Raw genomic sequence first — 18,112 nt, 5'->3', positions numbered from 1 at the left:
TATAACTATACCTAAAGTCATAAGTGCTCCAAGTAAAAGCCATCCAGCTTGCGTGCGCTGTAAAGACAGCCTGCTATTTTGAGCAGCGGTTCGTAAGAGATCTTCAGCGATACTAACTACCATCTGCAAGAGAAGTTCAGAATTGGATTTTAACTGAAACAAGTTAAAGAAACCAAGTAAGAAAATACATAGCTAGTGCGCCTTATTAAAAAAGGAAGTTGTTCTTTTTTGTTGTTCCTGTTAACATGTTTTAAAAGATCCAACATCAAGACCTACTTCATCTCGATCACACTGTCGTCTGTGAGGAGACCCTGAACAGCACAGTGGTTGAGAGAGAGCTCTAGAGCCAGACTGCCTGGGGTCACAGCCCAGCTTTGTCATTTCCCGGCTTTCTGATCTGGGACACCTTCACCTCCCTGCCTCAGTTCCCTCACCGGGGAAATAGGAATAATAGGAATGCCAACCTCACTCCAGCAAGGATTAAATAAGTTAATACAGCAAAGCACTCAGAACAGTTGCTGGGTCCATGAAACCACTTAATAAATGCTATTATTGGTAGCACCATTATCCTATATTAAAAGATTTGTTGAACTCTTAATATGTTTCTGCCATTAAAATAATCTTACAGCACTTATAGTCTTCGAGAAGTCACAGGGAAATGGGAAGTAACAAGCAGCACATGAATGACAAAAGAGTAAGCAGATGTAGTAGTGGTCCACAAGGGCAAAGATTATCGCAGACAGAGTAGCTCTGAAGAAATTTCATAAAAGAGATGGAACTTGAATTGGGCCTCTAAACAAACAGATACGTTTGGTTCATGTGATCAAGAAGGGGGATGAGATGCTATTGTGTGAACACAGGCATGAAGGCTGCAAAAGGCATGGAAAGAGAGCAAGACGACTAGTCTAAGCAGAGCAGTGGGAACGCAGAATGAATGGGTAGAATGACAGCAAATTGTGGAGGTGCCGGTTTACCAGACCGAGGGGATTCTATTTACTCTCTGAGCACCGGGTAGTCCCTAAGGGTCTCGGAGCTAATGTGAAAAATGCAAGTGGTGTGGGGAGACGAGAGAAAGACTGCAGGCAGGATAATCAGAGAGGAGGCAGTTGAAGGACAAAGGGAGATGGAAGCCAATATTCGAGTGGTAGCTATGGAGCTCGTAAGAGTGAACAGATCTGGGCCTAATGTCCCAGAAAGAGTAAGAAGTTAAAAACCTAGCCCCAATCTACATATGTAAAGTTGCGGAGAGTATTTACATAAATGTTTAATATTCTTGAGAAAAAAAAACATAATAGTGTTAGTAGGTATAGTAGAAAGAAAAAGAAAAAAACTGACTCATAATAACCACTGATTATTATTACCAAAATGCTAAATGCAATAGCATATTCTCCTGATATCTTTGAATAGAGCAATGTGAATTTTTATCTCTAAAAGCTGAAAGAATAGCTCTGATTTCTACATAATAACTGTTAAGGGTTTGGGTTTTTTTTTTTTTTTCCTCTAAAATAAAATGATACTACCCCCAGACAACAGAATTAAAGAATTAAATATCAAATTTGAATTAGGGTCTGTCAACTCCATATTAGCATAACACTATATTTTATACTATTATATTAAAATTGTTTGATCACCCAGCTCAGCATCAAACACAGGAGGTGTTCCAATAAAGACTAAAGCCCACGTGACAGCACTCATAATTCCGTCATACCTTTCCCTTGGCATGAGGAATGCCCAATGGACACTGATGAACTCCACCTAACAGAGCAGCCATTGCAAAGCTGTATCCACTAACAGCTTCCGGTGATGTTTTCAAGTTGTTGAGCCGTTCTGCACACCTGTCTAGAAAGGGTGTCAACTGGAAAGGTAATGCCACCGCCACACAGCGCAAACACCATGCGGCAGCAAGCCGAGCAGCCATACTCGGATGAAGAAGCACGGAAGTTACAGTCTCCAAAAGTCCTAAAAAGAAATACTCAAAAAATTACTCTTTAACGAAGTCCAATGATTCCATGAACTAGAAGACTACGTGTAACACAATGATTAAAACCATAATCATTATGGTTTTAGTCACATACATTCAGAACTTTGCCACAAAACACATAACATCATCTCAGAAACGGCAGAGAACTTCAAAGAAACATTTTCTACAAAAGAGTATAATTACATCTAATAAAATACAAATGATGTAAAAATTAAATGAATATTTAACAAACGTTAGCCAATTATTACAAACTACCATGACGTCTTTGTCTCCCCAAACTTTCTTTCACTATTTATTCAACATTTACAATTACAGTGAATCTTAACTTAAATAAAACCCAACTGATCTAAATGATCTAAAAACTGCTAATTATGATGACAAGCAACTAATCAGAAGTTAAGTATCAGTCACACTTCTGACTTTCTTTTTTAAATAGTGAAAAGAATCCCAGCAAGTAAATGAATTCTCATACCTATAGATGCTTCCTGAATAAGAGGAGAGGCGGTAGCATTCAGGCTCTGCACCAGGCTCCCGAGCTCCTGGAGGGCACAGACCATCACATGCTGGCTTGCTGCAATGTCTGCCGCTCCAGATTTGTTTTCACCGCTAGTATCATTCACAACTGCTTCTGGAAACACACAATCATGTGTTTGATGTGGGTGAGTTAAATTGTGACATAATGTTTTTGATTTATACAACTGATATTTATTTTAAGTTTATTTATTTATTTTGAGAGAGACAGAGATAGGGCGAGTGGGGAAGGGACAGAGAGAGAGGGAGAGAGTGAGAATCCCAAGTGGGTTCTGCACTGCCAGCACAGAGCCCAGGTGGGGCTTGAACCCATGAAGTTCCGAGATCGTGACCTGAGGCAAAACCAAGAGTCGGATGCTTAACCAATTGAGCCACCCAGGCGCCCCCTACAATTGGTATTTTTGTATCAACATTTATACCAGTTGATGTCTACGTGCTAAAAACTCTGTAATTATTTCTTAGCAGAACACTTGTGTAATTAAATGATGAAGTGACTTAAAAACACTGATTAATGACATCATGACAGTACTTCAATACATACTGGGATATCTTGTCTGCTTTCAGGAATACACCTAGCTCTAGTAAGCAGTAGCAAATCACATTGTACAAAGCACTGGCTCTGGAGAAAGGAAACCTGGGTTCCTGTCCCATCTCCACCAGTCACGTCAGCTATGTGACTCTGGGCAAGATACTCCGCTGACCCGAGTCTTAAATTCCTCATCTGCTGAGAGGGTTAAGGGCCTATCTCAACGGGTACTGTGGTGATTAAAGAAGACAGCACAATGCTGCCCGCAATACATGTTCAGCAAATGTCAGCAGTCATTACTGTCACTTTATTATTATTGCTATCTCAAGTGCTGCAACAGTGTCAAATTTCTGACTAGAAAGGAAGTAGATCTATAAGGAACCTGGCTTTAGAATTTCTTACTGAGATGTTCCTCAAAGCTCCTTTAGCTTTGCTGCCCCCTTCCCTGACCCTTCATTAGAATTAAAATGTATTTAGGGGCACCTGGGTGGCTCGGTCGGTTAAGCGGCCGACTTCGGCTCAGGTCATGATCTCGCGGTCCGTGAGTTCGAGCCCTGCATCGGGCTCTGTGCTGACAGCTCAGAGCCTGGAGCCTGTTTCAGATTCTGTGTCTCCCTCTCTCTGACCCTCCCCTGTTCATGCTCTGTCTCTCCCTGTCTCAAAAATAAATAAAACGTTAAAAAAAATTTTTTTTAATAAAAATAAAAAAAGAATTAAAATGTATTTAACATAAAGACAACTGAAGATTCCTTGCCAAATTAATTGAGAATATATTCTGGCCCATAAATCCCAGACATATAGCATTACATTCAGTTCTGCTTTTAAGATTGTTTAAATTTTTATTTATTTATTTATGTATTTATGTATTTATGTATTTATTTATTTATTATTTACTTATTTTTAAACTAAAACTGTATACAAAACATTTAATTTATTGGTCTTTCTGGGGTATTTGATGTATCACCAGTGTCTTACAACTGAGCCATTAATCTTGTCGCTTCATCAACATTAACTGGCTCGTTTTCATGACACTGCTGAGGAATCGACTATTTCTGCAGAGGTTCAAGGGAAAGTCCTTTGGAGAAACATGCAAGTTCCTTTTGTATATCTACAAAAGCTTTATTCACTCTGTTAACTTTTCCATCATTCACAATGTTTATCTTCTTAAGATTAGTGGTAACTGGTTTTGCTTTGTTTTTAGTCTTAAAATTTGTTGGCTGGCTATATGAAATCCATTCCTGGGACCTTTGCCCTCTTAGTTTGCTCTTGGCCATTGTCTTCGATAACCCTGTGCAGCAACTGAAGCTCCAAGTGATGCCATCTGCACGCCTTGTAAGATTTTTTAAAAAATCAAATGGCTAGTCTGTTGCCTTAAGATTAAGACCCTTATGTGACTGTAAAACTTCCTTACCTTTATTGCATTCATTGTGTATTGACAGACTATAAAAATATATAATACATAATTATGGAAGAGAATAGATTAATACACTACAGACTGTCATTTTCATTACGGTCCTCTTTATTTTTACCTATTTCTAGACTTGGAAATGCATGAACTCCACCTTTTGATTACTAAACCATAAGCCCCTTGACCAGGTATTATCTATATCTGGTTCGCTATTTTATTCCCACAACCTGGCAGTGTTTCTGGCACTCAAACATTTCTTCCACACATCAATGTACAAGTATTTGTCAAGTTGTGAAACTAGGACAGACTACTATTTTAAGATAACTAAAGAATGATGCCTCATTCATTTAAACACCCTTCAATTCACAATTCATAACTTTTAGTTAACCCTATACATTTAAAAATGGTTTGCTAAGTAAGCTATTATAAACAATGAAAGCTAGGGGTGCCTGGGTGGCTCAGTTGGTTAAGCGTCCGACTTCGGCTCGTGTCATGATCTCAGGGACCGTGAGTTCGAGCCCCATATTGGGCTCTGTGGTGACAGCTCAGAGCCTGGAGCCTGCTTCAGATTCTCTGTCTCCCTCTCTCTCTCTACCCCTCCCTCACTCATGCTCTGTCTCTCTCTTTCTTTTCCTAAAAAAATAAATATTTTTAAAAACTTAAAGAAAAAAACAATCAAAACTATAACTATTTGTGAATTTACTTTTATGGATTTTAGAAAATGTTTACTATATATTCTCTAAATATAAGTTACCGAGTATTCTCTATTCATTAAATTTTTATTTCTAAAGAGCACTAGTAGGCAATATAATTTGCATGATTAGAATTAATAAAACTGAACTGTCCAGAATTTATATTTTACCTTATATAGTTCCCTAACTGGATTACAAGCCAACTGGATTGCAAGAAACTTTTATGTCACTCATTATTCAAACCCTGAATTACTGCTTAGCAAATCTCAGATACTCAATATTTGTTAACTGAAAATTTTATAAATGGACATTTCTTTGAAAAGGATTTCTTTTAATTATGAATTACTGAGGTTTCACAGTGTATCCTCTGGTGGGCTAATAACCACATCTTCACAGTAAGCCTAGTAATGGAGGGAAAACAAACAAACAAACTTGTGTTTATAAAAAAAAAGGGTCCGGGGCACCTGGGTGGCTCAGTCGGTTAAGCGGCCGACTTCGGCTCAGGTCATGATCTCATGGTCCGTGAGTTCGAGCCCCGCGTCGGGCTCTGTGCTGACCGCTCAGAGCCTGGAGCCTGTTTAGATTCTGTGTCTCCCTCTCTCTCTGCCCCTCCCGTGTTCATGCTCTGTCTCTCTCTCTCTGTCTCAAAAATAAATAAGTGTTAAAAAAAAAATTAAAAAAAAAAAAAAAAAGGGTCCAAGCAGAAAAATTATAATAGACTGTTCCTTAAAGACAGCAAAGCACAATAGAGCTTACCAGGAGAGCTCTAACACCAGTATAGGTACTGGAAATAAAACAGAAAACCTAACCTTTCAAACACGCTACCGAAATCTGTAAAAATTCTATTTCACCGTAATGATGTTGTTTGAGTAACAAAATAAGAGTCCTCAATAAAACTATTAAACACAGTCTAGAAAGTGACACGAATGAATCAGATCTATTATATTTATCAAGAATAATAATACAAAACTAAATGACTAATCAACCAGACACATCAAGATATTGATTCTTACCTACTGCTTTCATCTGTTTCCCAATAGCTTGGCATATTTCTTTGGCAGCTGCAATCTGGGCTTTTTCACCTAGCAAACTGCCCACGGTAGCTCTTAGGATAAAGGAGACACATCGTCTTGAGTACACAGCCTCTACGTGAGTTTGTGTTGCCCGAGGATGGGAGACCAGATCAAGTACGTGAGACAAGAATGTAGCAAAGCTACGCTCCAACCACTGACCACCCAACGTAGTCACAAAAACGACATACGCCTATAAGTAAAGATACAACTTCAGATAAATTATATAAATGAACTGAAATTACAGATAAAGCAAACACAGAAATACATGATGACAGCACGCAAAATAACTTATATTTGAGATGAAAGTTGAGAAAATTGAAAACTTGAGACCTGGTGGATTAAAAACTGTCCTTAAGATAATAGCTTCATGAAAAAACACAAAAAGAGAATGGGGAGGGAAAGCTGAATTCACCCTAATGATGAGGAAGGTAAAAGGTTATAGGACTAAGAAAACTCGCACATCCTAAACAAACATGGACCTGGAAAATAGTTGCTTATGATAGTAAGATAAAAATGGCTTACTATTATTTTACACTTGTTTTAGGAACAAGTATAGGAACAAGCTGGAGTGATTTTGACTAAGATCACAAAGAAACATTTTATCTTATAATGTATTAATTATTCTTGGATCATTACCCATAATACCTTATTTGGTTAATTATTATTTTGAAATTATAATTCCAAGTCAGGATTCATTTCATAATTACACTGGTGATTAATCATTAATGATAATCCAATCAAAGTATTAACCAATATGGTTGGCTACAGGGTAGCTGGAGAACATTAACATCTAAATGCCTAAAGCTATTTGAATATAATTTCAAATAAAACTGAATTATTTTACATCTGATTTTCTGCCAAGTAAAATTTGGGAAAATGTTATTAGATACTTATATAAATATAGTAGACAAAGGCTTATTTACACATCATTAAGAATCTATCTTTCCATATAAGTGTGTAATTTGGAATCTGAATGTAATTCATTCATTTGGTAAAATAAATGTTTTGAAAGAAACCAGACAAGGTTAAAAACTTGGGTGTACTGTTACTTAGTAAGAATGTTCCATGAGATTTCATAAGCGATGCAAACAGAATTATTTTATATGTATACATTACAAACCTGTGTGACTCCAACTCTCACTTCACGATTAACAGACCCTCCGACTTTTAACATTTCTCCACCACTCTTTAGAAAACCTGACCCTCCACGTAGAAATCCTGTGGCCATGAGTTCTAAGACTTCATCAAATGTCGCTCGCTTCACATTCTGGCGCATTACTTTCAGGAAGAAAAATAAATTCATAAGCAATATATCTTGCTATTAGTTGAGTAACACTTTCTTACAAATCTAGCTTAAAATTCAAGGAATTATTTTCAAGGATTCTTTACTACAAAGGAGATAGGGTCCTTTCATTCTCTTACAGTCTTTACATTTACAATGTACTTGTAAAAATAAATTCAACTTTGAAGCTAAATGCTAGGAAATGGAATGAGCTAGATGTTAAAGGCAATTCAATAAATCGATGTCAAAATAGCTTAATGATAATGTTAACCTTGATATATGTAACACAAGGACAAAGCACACCCACAGCCCTCATTGATCACAGCCCTCATTCCCAGCTGAGGTGGACTCAAAGAAACTTTGTCAAGTACATGCTTTTTACACAATGGTTAGCAATAAATTAAAATGTCACTGGACTGCCGCTGACTTGCCCTCCCTTATACAGAGCTTCATATTTTACAAAGTCCTTTCACAAACAGCTGCAAACATAATCCTCACAAACAGTCTGTAGGAGAGGTATAAAGCTCATGATTAAGTATGTTAACTTTGAATTTGGCTGCCTGGGTTTGAATTTCAGTTCTGACACTTAACACTTAACAGAATATAAATTAATACAATCGCTCGACTTCCTTGTTTATAAAATAACAGTACTTATAGGGCCGCATGGGTGGCTTAGTTGGTTGCATCCGACTTTCGTTTCGGCTCAGGTCATGATCTCACGATTCACGAGTTCAAGGTTCATGAGTTGGAGCTCCGCATCGGGCTCTCTGCTGTCAGCACAGAGACCGTTTCATATCCTCTGTCCCCCTCCCCTACCCCTCCCATGTGCCCGCATGTGCGCACACCCTCTCTCTCAAAAATAAACATTTAAAAGTAAATAAATAAATAATAGTACTTATAATTCATAGAGCTTTTGTGAGGATTAAATAAAACAATTTTGTTGTACGCTTAATTCAGTGCCTGGCACAGAGAGCTTGGTAAATGTTACCTGTCATCATCATCTAATTGCACAGAGTGAAATAATTGAAGATAAAGAGACTACAGCTCAGAGGGCTTCACAGCTAATTAACATAAGAGCCTGGACTTGAATCTATGACATCTGATTCTCCTTTTACTATATAGAGGTGAAGTAGGGGTGGGGACAGTAGCAAACGGTGGCTCAGAGCATCTACTCACAACCCTCCCTCACTGAGGCATCTCTGCGGAACTGTGAGGCACAGCACAAATCACATGACAAATCAATGATGCCTCTGATTTTGCTTAAAATCGTCATCAAAACAAAAAAAAAACAAAAAAAAACCCCCAAATACTGTACTATAAGAAGGGTCTACTCACAGAGATTGAAAGTAAGAAAGCATATAAAGTGCCAGACTCTGGTCCCTTGACGTTACACAATACCATTTCATAAATCTTACTTGCTTATATATCCAGTATACTTGATATATATTATCTTGTATGTTAAAACCATAAAAAAATGCCTATATCAAGAAAAATTCCATTTGGGTAGTAGACAAAGATACTCAACAATTTAAAACTTTAAAGTGGCTTGCCTCTAAGAAAGAACTCTCTTAGATGAATTCCATATACCTTCAAGTATCTGTTATAATGTACATTAGGGGCTAGCAAACAATACCTGTTGCCTGTTTTGGCATCAATGCTGTAGCCATGACTGTTCCTAAGAGTTTAGACACTGCCACTCGAACCCCATAATTTGAGTTTTCCAAAGCCTTGAAGCAGAGAGTGGCAATATTTTCCAGTTCAGCAGTCCACATGAACACAGCTTCATTCTGTAGTTCTAGTAGACACTGGAATTAAAAAAAAAAGAAAAGAGAAAAAAAATAAAGTACATCCTAGAACTTCCACTTCCATAGATATAATAAGAATCAGATTTACTCTTTCTCCTGAAATAACTAAAAAAATTAAATTAAAATATATGAAACAATAGTTTTCAAGACACTGGACATCAGGCAATGAAGCACAGTGAGCCTTAGGAGATGGAAAATAAAGTTAACCCTATCATTGTCCCAGCTTACTGCCTTGAGTTTTCAGTACTTTGGAGAACATATTTAACAGTAATTCTTATATTAGAAGAAAAGTCTTAAATCAATAGCCTCAGCTTCCCCTTAAGAAACTAGATGATGCAGAGCAAATTTAGCACAAAGTAAGCAGGGAAAAAAAGAGAATAATAAGATAAAAGAGCCAAAGTAGAAAACTGAAAAGAAAAACAGAAATAAAACCAAAAGCTGCTTCTTTGTGATGACCAATAAATTTGACAAATCTCTATCCAGACAAATGAAGGAAAAAGGGAGAAGACACAAATCACCAGAATCAGGAATGAAAAAGGTCACATCATTACAGATTCAATATATATTAAAAGAACAAATAGAATATTATAAACAACTTGATGCCAATAAATTTGACAACTTAAATGAGATAGATAACTCACTGAAGAAGAAATATATAACCTAAATAGCCCAATATCTATTTTTAAAATTGAATTTGTATACAAGTAAAACTGGGAAGACTCAACAAGATCAATGGATTGTGTCAATGTCAACACTGTATTAAACTAGTTGTAATACTGTACTATATTTTTGCAAGATATTACCATTGGAGGGAACTGGGTAAAAGTTCATAAAGACTTCTCTATATTACTTCTTATAATTGCATGTAAATCTACAATTATCTTAAAGTAAGAAGTTTAACTCAAAAACAGTAACAACAAAAACAACACAAGAAATCAAGTATAAAACAAAAGGCATTTGACGAAATCCAACATCCATTCCTGCTAAAATCTCTTAGCAAGCTAGGAATATGAGGGCACTTCCTCAATTTGGTAAAAGTCATCAAGAAAAACCAACACTTAACACTAAATGGCAAAGTACTTAATATTTTCTCCTTAAGGATCTGGAATAAGACATGGATCTTTGCTCTCATGTTTTCGTTTTTGTTTTTAATGTTTTATTTATTTTTGAGACAGAGAGAGAGAGAGAGAGAGAGAGAGAGAGAGAGAGACAGAGTGTGAGCAGGGGAGGGGCAGAGATTGAGGGAGAAACAGAATCCGAAGCAGGCTCCAGGCTCTGAGCTTCAGCATGGAGACCAACGTGGGGCTCGAACTCAAACCATGAGATCACGACCTGAGCCGAAGTCAGACACTTAACCAGCTGAGCCATCCAGGTGCCCCTTTGCTCTCATGTTTTTAATTCAACATTGTACTGAAGGATTTAGCCAGAGCAAGAGACACCCATGTTGGAAAACTAGTAAAACTGTCTTTATTCTTAGACAACATGATTGTCTATGTAGAATATCTGACAGAATCCATTAAGAGAGCTGACAGAACTTATAAGTCACTTAGCAACACTGACAGATACAAGGTCAATATACAAAAACCCATTGTATTTCTGTGTTAGCAATGAACAATTAGAAATTAAAATTTTAAAAATCAATACCATTTAAAATAGCATCAAAAATATAAAATAACTTAAGAATAAATCGGACAAAAGATGTACACGACCTACACCTAGACTCCACAAAGTGTTGTTAAAAGAAAACAAAGAAGACCTAAATAAATGGAGAGATATATCATATTCAAGGGTTAGAAGATTTAATATTGTTAAGATGTCAATTCTTCCATGGATAAGGAAGATGTGGTTATATATATATATGTATATATATGTACGTAATGTATATGTATATGTATATACATATATATGGAATATTACTCAGCCAAAAAGAATGAAATCTTGTCATTTGCAATCACATGGATAGAGCTACAGCGTATTATGCTAAGTGAAATAAGTCAAAGAAAGACAAATACCATATTATTTTACTCATATGTGGAATTTAAGAAACAAAACATATGAACAAAGGGGAAGGGGGGGAGAGAGAGGGAAGCAAACCATAAGAGACTCAGTGATAGAGAACAAACAGGGTTGATGGAGGGAGGTAGGGGGGGGATGGACTAAATGGGTAATGGGTATTAAGGAGGGTACTTGTGATGAGCACTGGGTGTTATATATAAGTGATGAATCACTAAATTCTACTCCTGAAACCAATATTACACTATATGCTAACTAACCAGAATTTAAATAAAAATGTGAAAACAAAAAAAAAAGGAAAAAAAGATATCAACCCTTCCTAAATTGATCTATAGATTCATTGCAAAATACCAGCATGAATCAGAATCCTAGCATGTTATTTTTCTACAAACTGATAAACTAATTCTAAAATTCATATGGAAATGCAAAGAGCCTAGAATACTATTTTGAAAAAGAACACAGCTGGAAGGTTAATACTACCTAGTTTCAAGACTTATGAAGGTACAGTAATTACGATAGTGTTATTGACATCAAAATAGATCAATAGAACATAAGAGTCCAAAAATAGACCCATACATATATGGACAATCAACTTTCAACAAAGGTTCAAATGCAAGTTAGGTGAAGAAAGGATAGTGTTTTCAACATGGTGGTGGAACAAGTGAATATATGTGTGCAAAAAAGAAAAAAATGAAAAAAAGAACTTTGATTCATACCTTGTGTCATATTTAAAAAATAATTCAAAATGAATCATAAAAGAAATAACTTCGATTCATACCTTCCACTATATTAAAAAATTAACTCAAAATGGAGTGTATATATAAGTATAAAACTATTAAACTTCTAGAGGGAAACATAAGAGAAACTTTCAGTTAGGAAGTTTTCTTAAGATACAAAACCAGCAGTATGGTCTATATAAGAAAAACTGGTAAATTGGACTTGGATGAAATTCAAAACTTCTCTTCTTAGAAAAGCACTATTTAGAGAATGAAAAGACAGTCCACAGCTGAGAAAAAAAATATTTACAAATCATGTATCTGATAAAGGAATACATAAAAAAACTATAAAGTACTATCAAAACTCAATAATAAGAAAACTCCATAAAACAATGGGCAAAGGCTTTGAAGAGGTTCTTCGCCAAAGAAGGTATGGATAGCAATAAGCACATCAAAATATGTGTCTGTTTTTGTGCCAATACCATGCTGTCTTGATGACTACAGCTTTGTAGTACAGGCTAAAGTCTGGGATTGTGATGCCTCCCACTTTGGTCTTCTTCTTCAATATTACTTTGGCTATTCGGGTCTTTTGTGGTTCCATACAAATTTTAGGATTGCTTGTTCTAGCTTTGAGAAGAATGCTGGTGCAATTTTGATTGGGATTGCACTGAATGTGTAGATTGCTTTGGGTAGTATTGACATTTTAACAATATTTCTTCCAATCCACGAGCACAGATTGCTTTTCCATTTCTTTGTATCTTCTTCAATTTCCTTCAAAAGCTTTCTATAGTTTTCAGCATACAGATCTTTTACATCTTTGGTTAGGTTTATTCCTAGGTATTTTATGATTCGTGGTGCAATTGTGAATGGGATCAGTTTTTTATTTGTCTTTCTGTTGCTTCATTATTAGTGTATAAGAATGCAACTGGGGGCGCCTGCGTGGCGCAGTCGGTTAAGCGTCCGACTTCAGCCAGGTGACGATCTCGCGGTCCGCGAGTTCGAGCCCCGCGTCAGGCTCTGGGCTGATGGCTCAGAGCCTGGAGCCTGTTTCCGATTCTGTGTCTCCCTCTCTCTCTGCCCCTCCCCCGTTCATGCTCTCTCTCTCTCTGTCCCAAAAATAAACGTTGAAAAAAAAAATTAAAAAAAAAAAAAAAAAAAGAATGCAACTGATTTCTGTACATTGATTTTGTATCCTGCAACTTTGCTGAATTCATGTATCAGTTCTAGCAGACTTTTGGTGAAGTCTATCAGGTTTTCCATGTATGGTATCATGTCATCTGCAAAAAGTGAAAGCTTGACTTCATCTTTGCCAATTTTGATGCCTTTGTTTTTCTCTTGTCTGATTGCTGATGCTAGAACTTCCAACACTATGTTAAACAACAGCAGTGAGAGTGGCCATCCCTGTCGTGTTCCTGATCTCAGGGGGAAAGGAAATTTACCCAAGGGATGCAGGAGTGCTGATGCATAGGGGCACTTGTACCCCAATGTTTATAGCAGCACTTTCAACAATAGCCAAATTATGGAAAGAGCCTAAATGTCCATCAACTGATGAATGGATAAAGAAATTGTGGTTTATATACACAATGGAATACTACTTGGCAATGAGAAAGAATGAAATATGGCCTTTTGTAGCAACGTGGATGGAGCTGGAGAGTGTTATGCTAAGTGAAATAAGTCATACAGAGAAAGACAGATACCATATGTTTTCACTCTTATGTGGATCCTGAGAAACTTAACAGAAGACCATGGCAGAGGGGAAGGAAAAAAAAAGTTAGAGAGGAGGGAGCCAAACCATAAGAGACTCTTGAAAACAGAATAAACTGAGTGTTGAGTGGGGGTGGGAGAGAGGGGAAAGTGGGTGATGAGCATTGAGGAGGGCACTTGTTGGGATGAGCACTGGGTGTTGTATGGAAACCAATTTGACAATAAATTTCATGTAAAAATAAATAAATAAATAAATAAATAAATAAATATGCTCATCATTAGTCATCAGGGAAATAGAAATTAAAGCCACAATGAGATGTGGGTACATATATACAAGAACGGCTAAAACGAATAAGCATAACTAACCAAATGTTGGTGAGAATGTGGAGGAATTAGAAATCTCATACATTGCTGGTGGAAATGTAAAATGGTATGATTACTTTGGAAAATCGTTTGGCAATTTTTTAAAAAGTGAAACACAAATCCATCATAGGATCCAGTTATTCTACTCCTGGGTATTTACCCAGGTAAAATGAATGCATATGTCCACACAAAAATTTGTACACAGATGTTCATAGCTTTTTTTGTAATAGTCTACACTGGAAGCAACTCAAATGTCCCTAACCGGTAAAGGAATAAACCAACTGTAGTACATCCACACAATGAAATACTACTCAGCAATGAAAAGAAAATGAATTATTGATACATGTGTAACAACATAGATGAATCTTAAAATAATTACATTGAGTGAAAGAAGCCAGACCCCCCCCAAAAAAAGAGAGAGAAAGAGAGAGAGCACATACCACATGATTCCATTCATACACAATTTTATAAAATGAAACTAACCCATGGGGACAATAAGCATACTATCATATTTTAAAACTTAAAAAAAAAAGAAAAAGAGCAAGCAGGAGAAGGAACAGCATTATAAAGTGGCCAAGCACTAACCTTGGCAACTGCACACCGAACAGCCATTGACCGGTCAGTCAAGAGGGATCTGGCATTCTTGTAAATATCACGATGAGAGGAAGCTGCCGCACCTCCCAGTCCATTCAGAACTTTCTGTAGACTCATTAGGATTTCACTTCGCCCTTGAGACTAGAAGTGAACATAAATCAAACTGAAAACTTTGTTGTAAAACAAATTCCATGTTTAAACAAGAACATACCAAAACACAACAGTTTTCTGGGCTTCCTGGTCTCATAGTCTTACCTTTAAATTGTAAACAGTAAGTAATGAAAAGCAAAATAAAATAAAGTATCCTAGAAAGTACCTGAAAGGTAAGAGTAGTTATTAACTTCAATTAAGTAATACCTTTCTGAGAAATTAGGTTACAACTAGAAAACATATTCTAATGTTTCCACAATATGCTGAAGTGCAGCTTAATGAGAACATGAAAACAAATTTAAAAACTTCACTATAAGTGTATCTCAAGGATTCAAAACCTCAGAATGTGAATGGTTAAGCAAAACAGTAGTTAAGTAATATAGGCATTCTAAGAGAAGAACCATCCAACACATTTAAAAAATGTGTCACAGAGATATGCTAAACCTTCATCTTTTTGTAGTTCCTGTTTTCATACTCTTACACTTATTCAAACACAGATCTCTTCCACTAGACTTGATGAGGTCAGGGACCACATCTTGTTCATCTTTATGTGCTTACTACCTGACAGTATGTCCTCAAACATTGTTTAATAAATGAATGGACAAATGATTCCCAGAAGAAGGGTTGTCCAAGCAATCTTTACCTTTCCGAGATGAAGGAATTAGACTGTGAGAGTCCAGGGCTTGGTCCAGTTTTAGTCAACACCAAGTTGATAAGGAACTTTCAGAAGTAACACGAAACTGACATCACAAAATAGAACTATTTTTACTAAATAGCAGCTGCTGTGGATTGAATAGTGTCCTCCGAAAAGATTAGTTCAAGTGTTAAGCCCCATTACCTGTGCAGACGACTTGATGTGGAAATAAGGACTTTGCAGATGAAATTAAATAAAAACAAGGTCATACTCTATTGAAGTGGCCCTACTCCAATAGTTGGCATCCTCATAAGAAAAGAAGAATTTGGATGCAGAACACAGGTATGGAGGGAGAACACTATGTGACAACAGAAGTAGAAATTAGAAATGTGTCTATAAATCAAGGAATACCAAGGAACAACAAGGGACTGCCAGCAACCACTAGAAGAAAGCAAGCAAGGATTCTTCACAAGTCTTCAGAAGAAGCATGGCCTTGCCAAACATGTTGATTTGGGATCTTAGCTTCCAGAACTGTGAGACAACAAATTTCTCTTGTTTTAAGTCCCCATGGTCATTCATTACCCTGGGCAACTCTTGGAGCCTAATACATTAATTATGACAAATAAAATGGCAATGCAAAAATATCCATAGGGCTAAATAAAAATAATAAGTAAACCTATTTTTGCCCAGGTGTCAAGGAAAAGCATTCTTTTCCTTCACACTGAAATATAAGGTAATATACATTAAAGAAGGAGCAAGCGATGTATTTTTTTGCAAGTAATAATCTTAAATTACCTTCTTGCTAAGCACTAGGAGTACCACAGTGACAGGAAAAAAAGGCAAACATATATTTTTAACTGACATCTAACTCCTGCCAAAAGCAAAACATTTAAATAATATTTGTTGTAAAACTTACCTCTGCACTTTTCAGAGATTTCAAAAGATTATTCACTGTTTCTGGAAATGCACTTCCTAACATTCTCCCCATTTTTTCATAAAATGCTCCAACACAAGCCACTGCAGCCCTGTAAGAAGTGATGCTTTTACTGGTCACTGTTCAGGTTAATAAAACAATTTTCATGATACCTTTCTCATTTTCAGAAATCAATTTGTATTTGTGCAGAACACTTTTGGCTACAAATCCTTAATTTTCAGCTTTCAATAACACCTTGTTTACCTACCTATTCATTATGATCACAACAAATACTACCGTTAATCAAACTGTATTGTTAGGAATACAAGAGAAGAAATATATTTGTGTAAGAAATCATACCCATCCTTTGGAAAAAAAATGAAGTTTTCCTTTCATGAAAACTTCCCAAATTATGTCAATCCACAACGATTCCTTCTCTTCTCTCATTATATATAACACTCCATGTCAACCATTCATTTTCACAAAATTATGTTATTTACTGTGTTGTGACTTGACCATTTATGTGACGAGCATAAGCTTTGAAGTCTGGCAGATCTATGTCTAAATCCTAGGACCCGCCACCTAATAGCTATGTGTCCTGAGCAAGTTACTGAGGCAGAAACATTAAATATGCTCACCTCACTATCATATATGTAATAAATAACAGAATCATGGAATCAACCTTCATCTGTTTGACTCTAAATCCTGTGCTTTTTTCAATACTCTCCAGGCTGATAACAAAACTAAAAATGACTGAGGTCACATGCCAGAATATTCAGGGAATTCCTAAACAGAATCCATGAATCCACTGGAAATACATATGAGTAATATGCAATATGTAATAAATTCTACTTAAGCAGAACTAGAAAATCATGTGTGGATTTGCTAAGTGGTGGAGAACTAAACCACCAAAGTTTAGTTTCAAATTCCAAATTAAACTGGAAAGCACTGGTGCTCTCTAATCTCTTCCAAAACTTTTGAGATCTACATCTATCCCAAACAACACAGAATCTAGTCACAACATACCTATGCAGTTGAAAACAGACTTAAAAATCAGTGTCCAGGTTCAGAATAATGTCCCTGTTTCCTCTGTAAGCTATTAAACTGGCCCAGGCCCCTTGCATGGTGTTCTAGAGATGTATCTCTGGCCAGTCTCTGTTCTCAAACAGTAACTCTTTCTAGGTAACTATCCATACCAAAGAGTTCTACTTGCCAAAAGCTACGTTCTCAACTCAGAGCTCTGATATCCAGACCACGACTTCCAACTACCAACTATACACACTGTCCCTTGGATATTGCCTCCTGTCCTGCAAGTCAGCACACCCAGAACTGAACTTCTCATCTTCCCCTCATGATTTGTTCCCTCCTCTACTTTGCATCTTTCTGAAAAGCTCTGTAAAGTATAAAGAACCTACTTCTGTTTCCAATGAGAAGTTTCCTTTGCCTAGAAAACAGGTTGGCAAACGACTGCCTGCAGGCCGAATCTGACCCATTATCCAGCCTGCCACCTGGTTTTGTCAATAAAGTTTCACTGGAACACAGCTATGTTCATTTATTTACATACAGTCTTGGGCAGAGGCGAGTAGTTGCAACAGAAATGTATATACGGTCCTATAAGCCAAAAATAGTTATTACCTGGCTCTTTTTCATGAACTCTGTCAATCCCTGCCCTATCACATCCACCTTCCCTTCTTCCCATCTAACCACTTACTTGACTATTTCCATGT

The 18,112-nt window shown here is 36.6% G+C and overlaps 1 protein-coding gene and 1 pseudogene across 1 annotated transcript in view; both read right to left on the bottom strand.

Annotated features, from left to right (window-relative positions):
- The window catches only part of HEATR5B (HEAT repeat containing 5B), a 100,688-nt gene that overhangs the window by 77,226 nt on the left and 5,350 nt on the right, over positions 1 to 18,112 (bottom strand). The window contains exons 4-11 of the mRNA XM_043604167.1: positions 16,389 to 16,497; positions 14,680 to 14,829; positions 9,127 to 9,298; positions 7,332 to 7,489; positions 6,152 to 6,401; positions 2,454 to 2,609; positions 1,709 to 1,959; positions 12 to 123 (exon numbers count right to left, since the gene is read on the bottom strand). Coding sequence (XP_043460102.1) covers positions 12 to 123; positions 1,709 to 1,959; positions 2,454 to 2,609; positions 6,152 to 6,401; positions 7,332 to 7,489; positions 9,127 to 9,298; positions 14,680 to 14,829; positions 16,389 to 16,497 — 1,358 coding nt within the window. The remainder of the gene's footprint in view (positions 1 to 11; positions 124 to 1,708; positions 1,960 to 2,453; positions 2,610 to 6,151; positions 6,402 to 7,331; positions 7,490 to 9,126; positions 9,299 to 14,679; positions 14,830 to 16,388; positions 16,498 to 18,112) is intronic.
- LOC122497267 lies at positions 4,010 to 4,773 on the bottom strand (annotated as a pseudogene).

Source organism: Prionailurus bengalensis, chromosome A3 (assembly GCF_016509475.1).
Source record: "Prionailurus bengalensis isolate Pbe53 chromosome A3, Fcat_Pben_1.1_paternal_pri, whole genome shotgun sequence".
NCBI lineage: Eukaryota > Metazoa > Chordata > Mammalia > Carnivora > Felidae > Prionailurus > Prionailurus bengalensis.
This window is presented reverse-complemented; position numbering and strand designations above follow the sequence as displayed.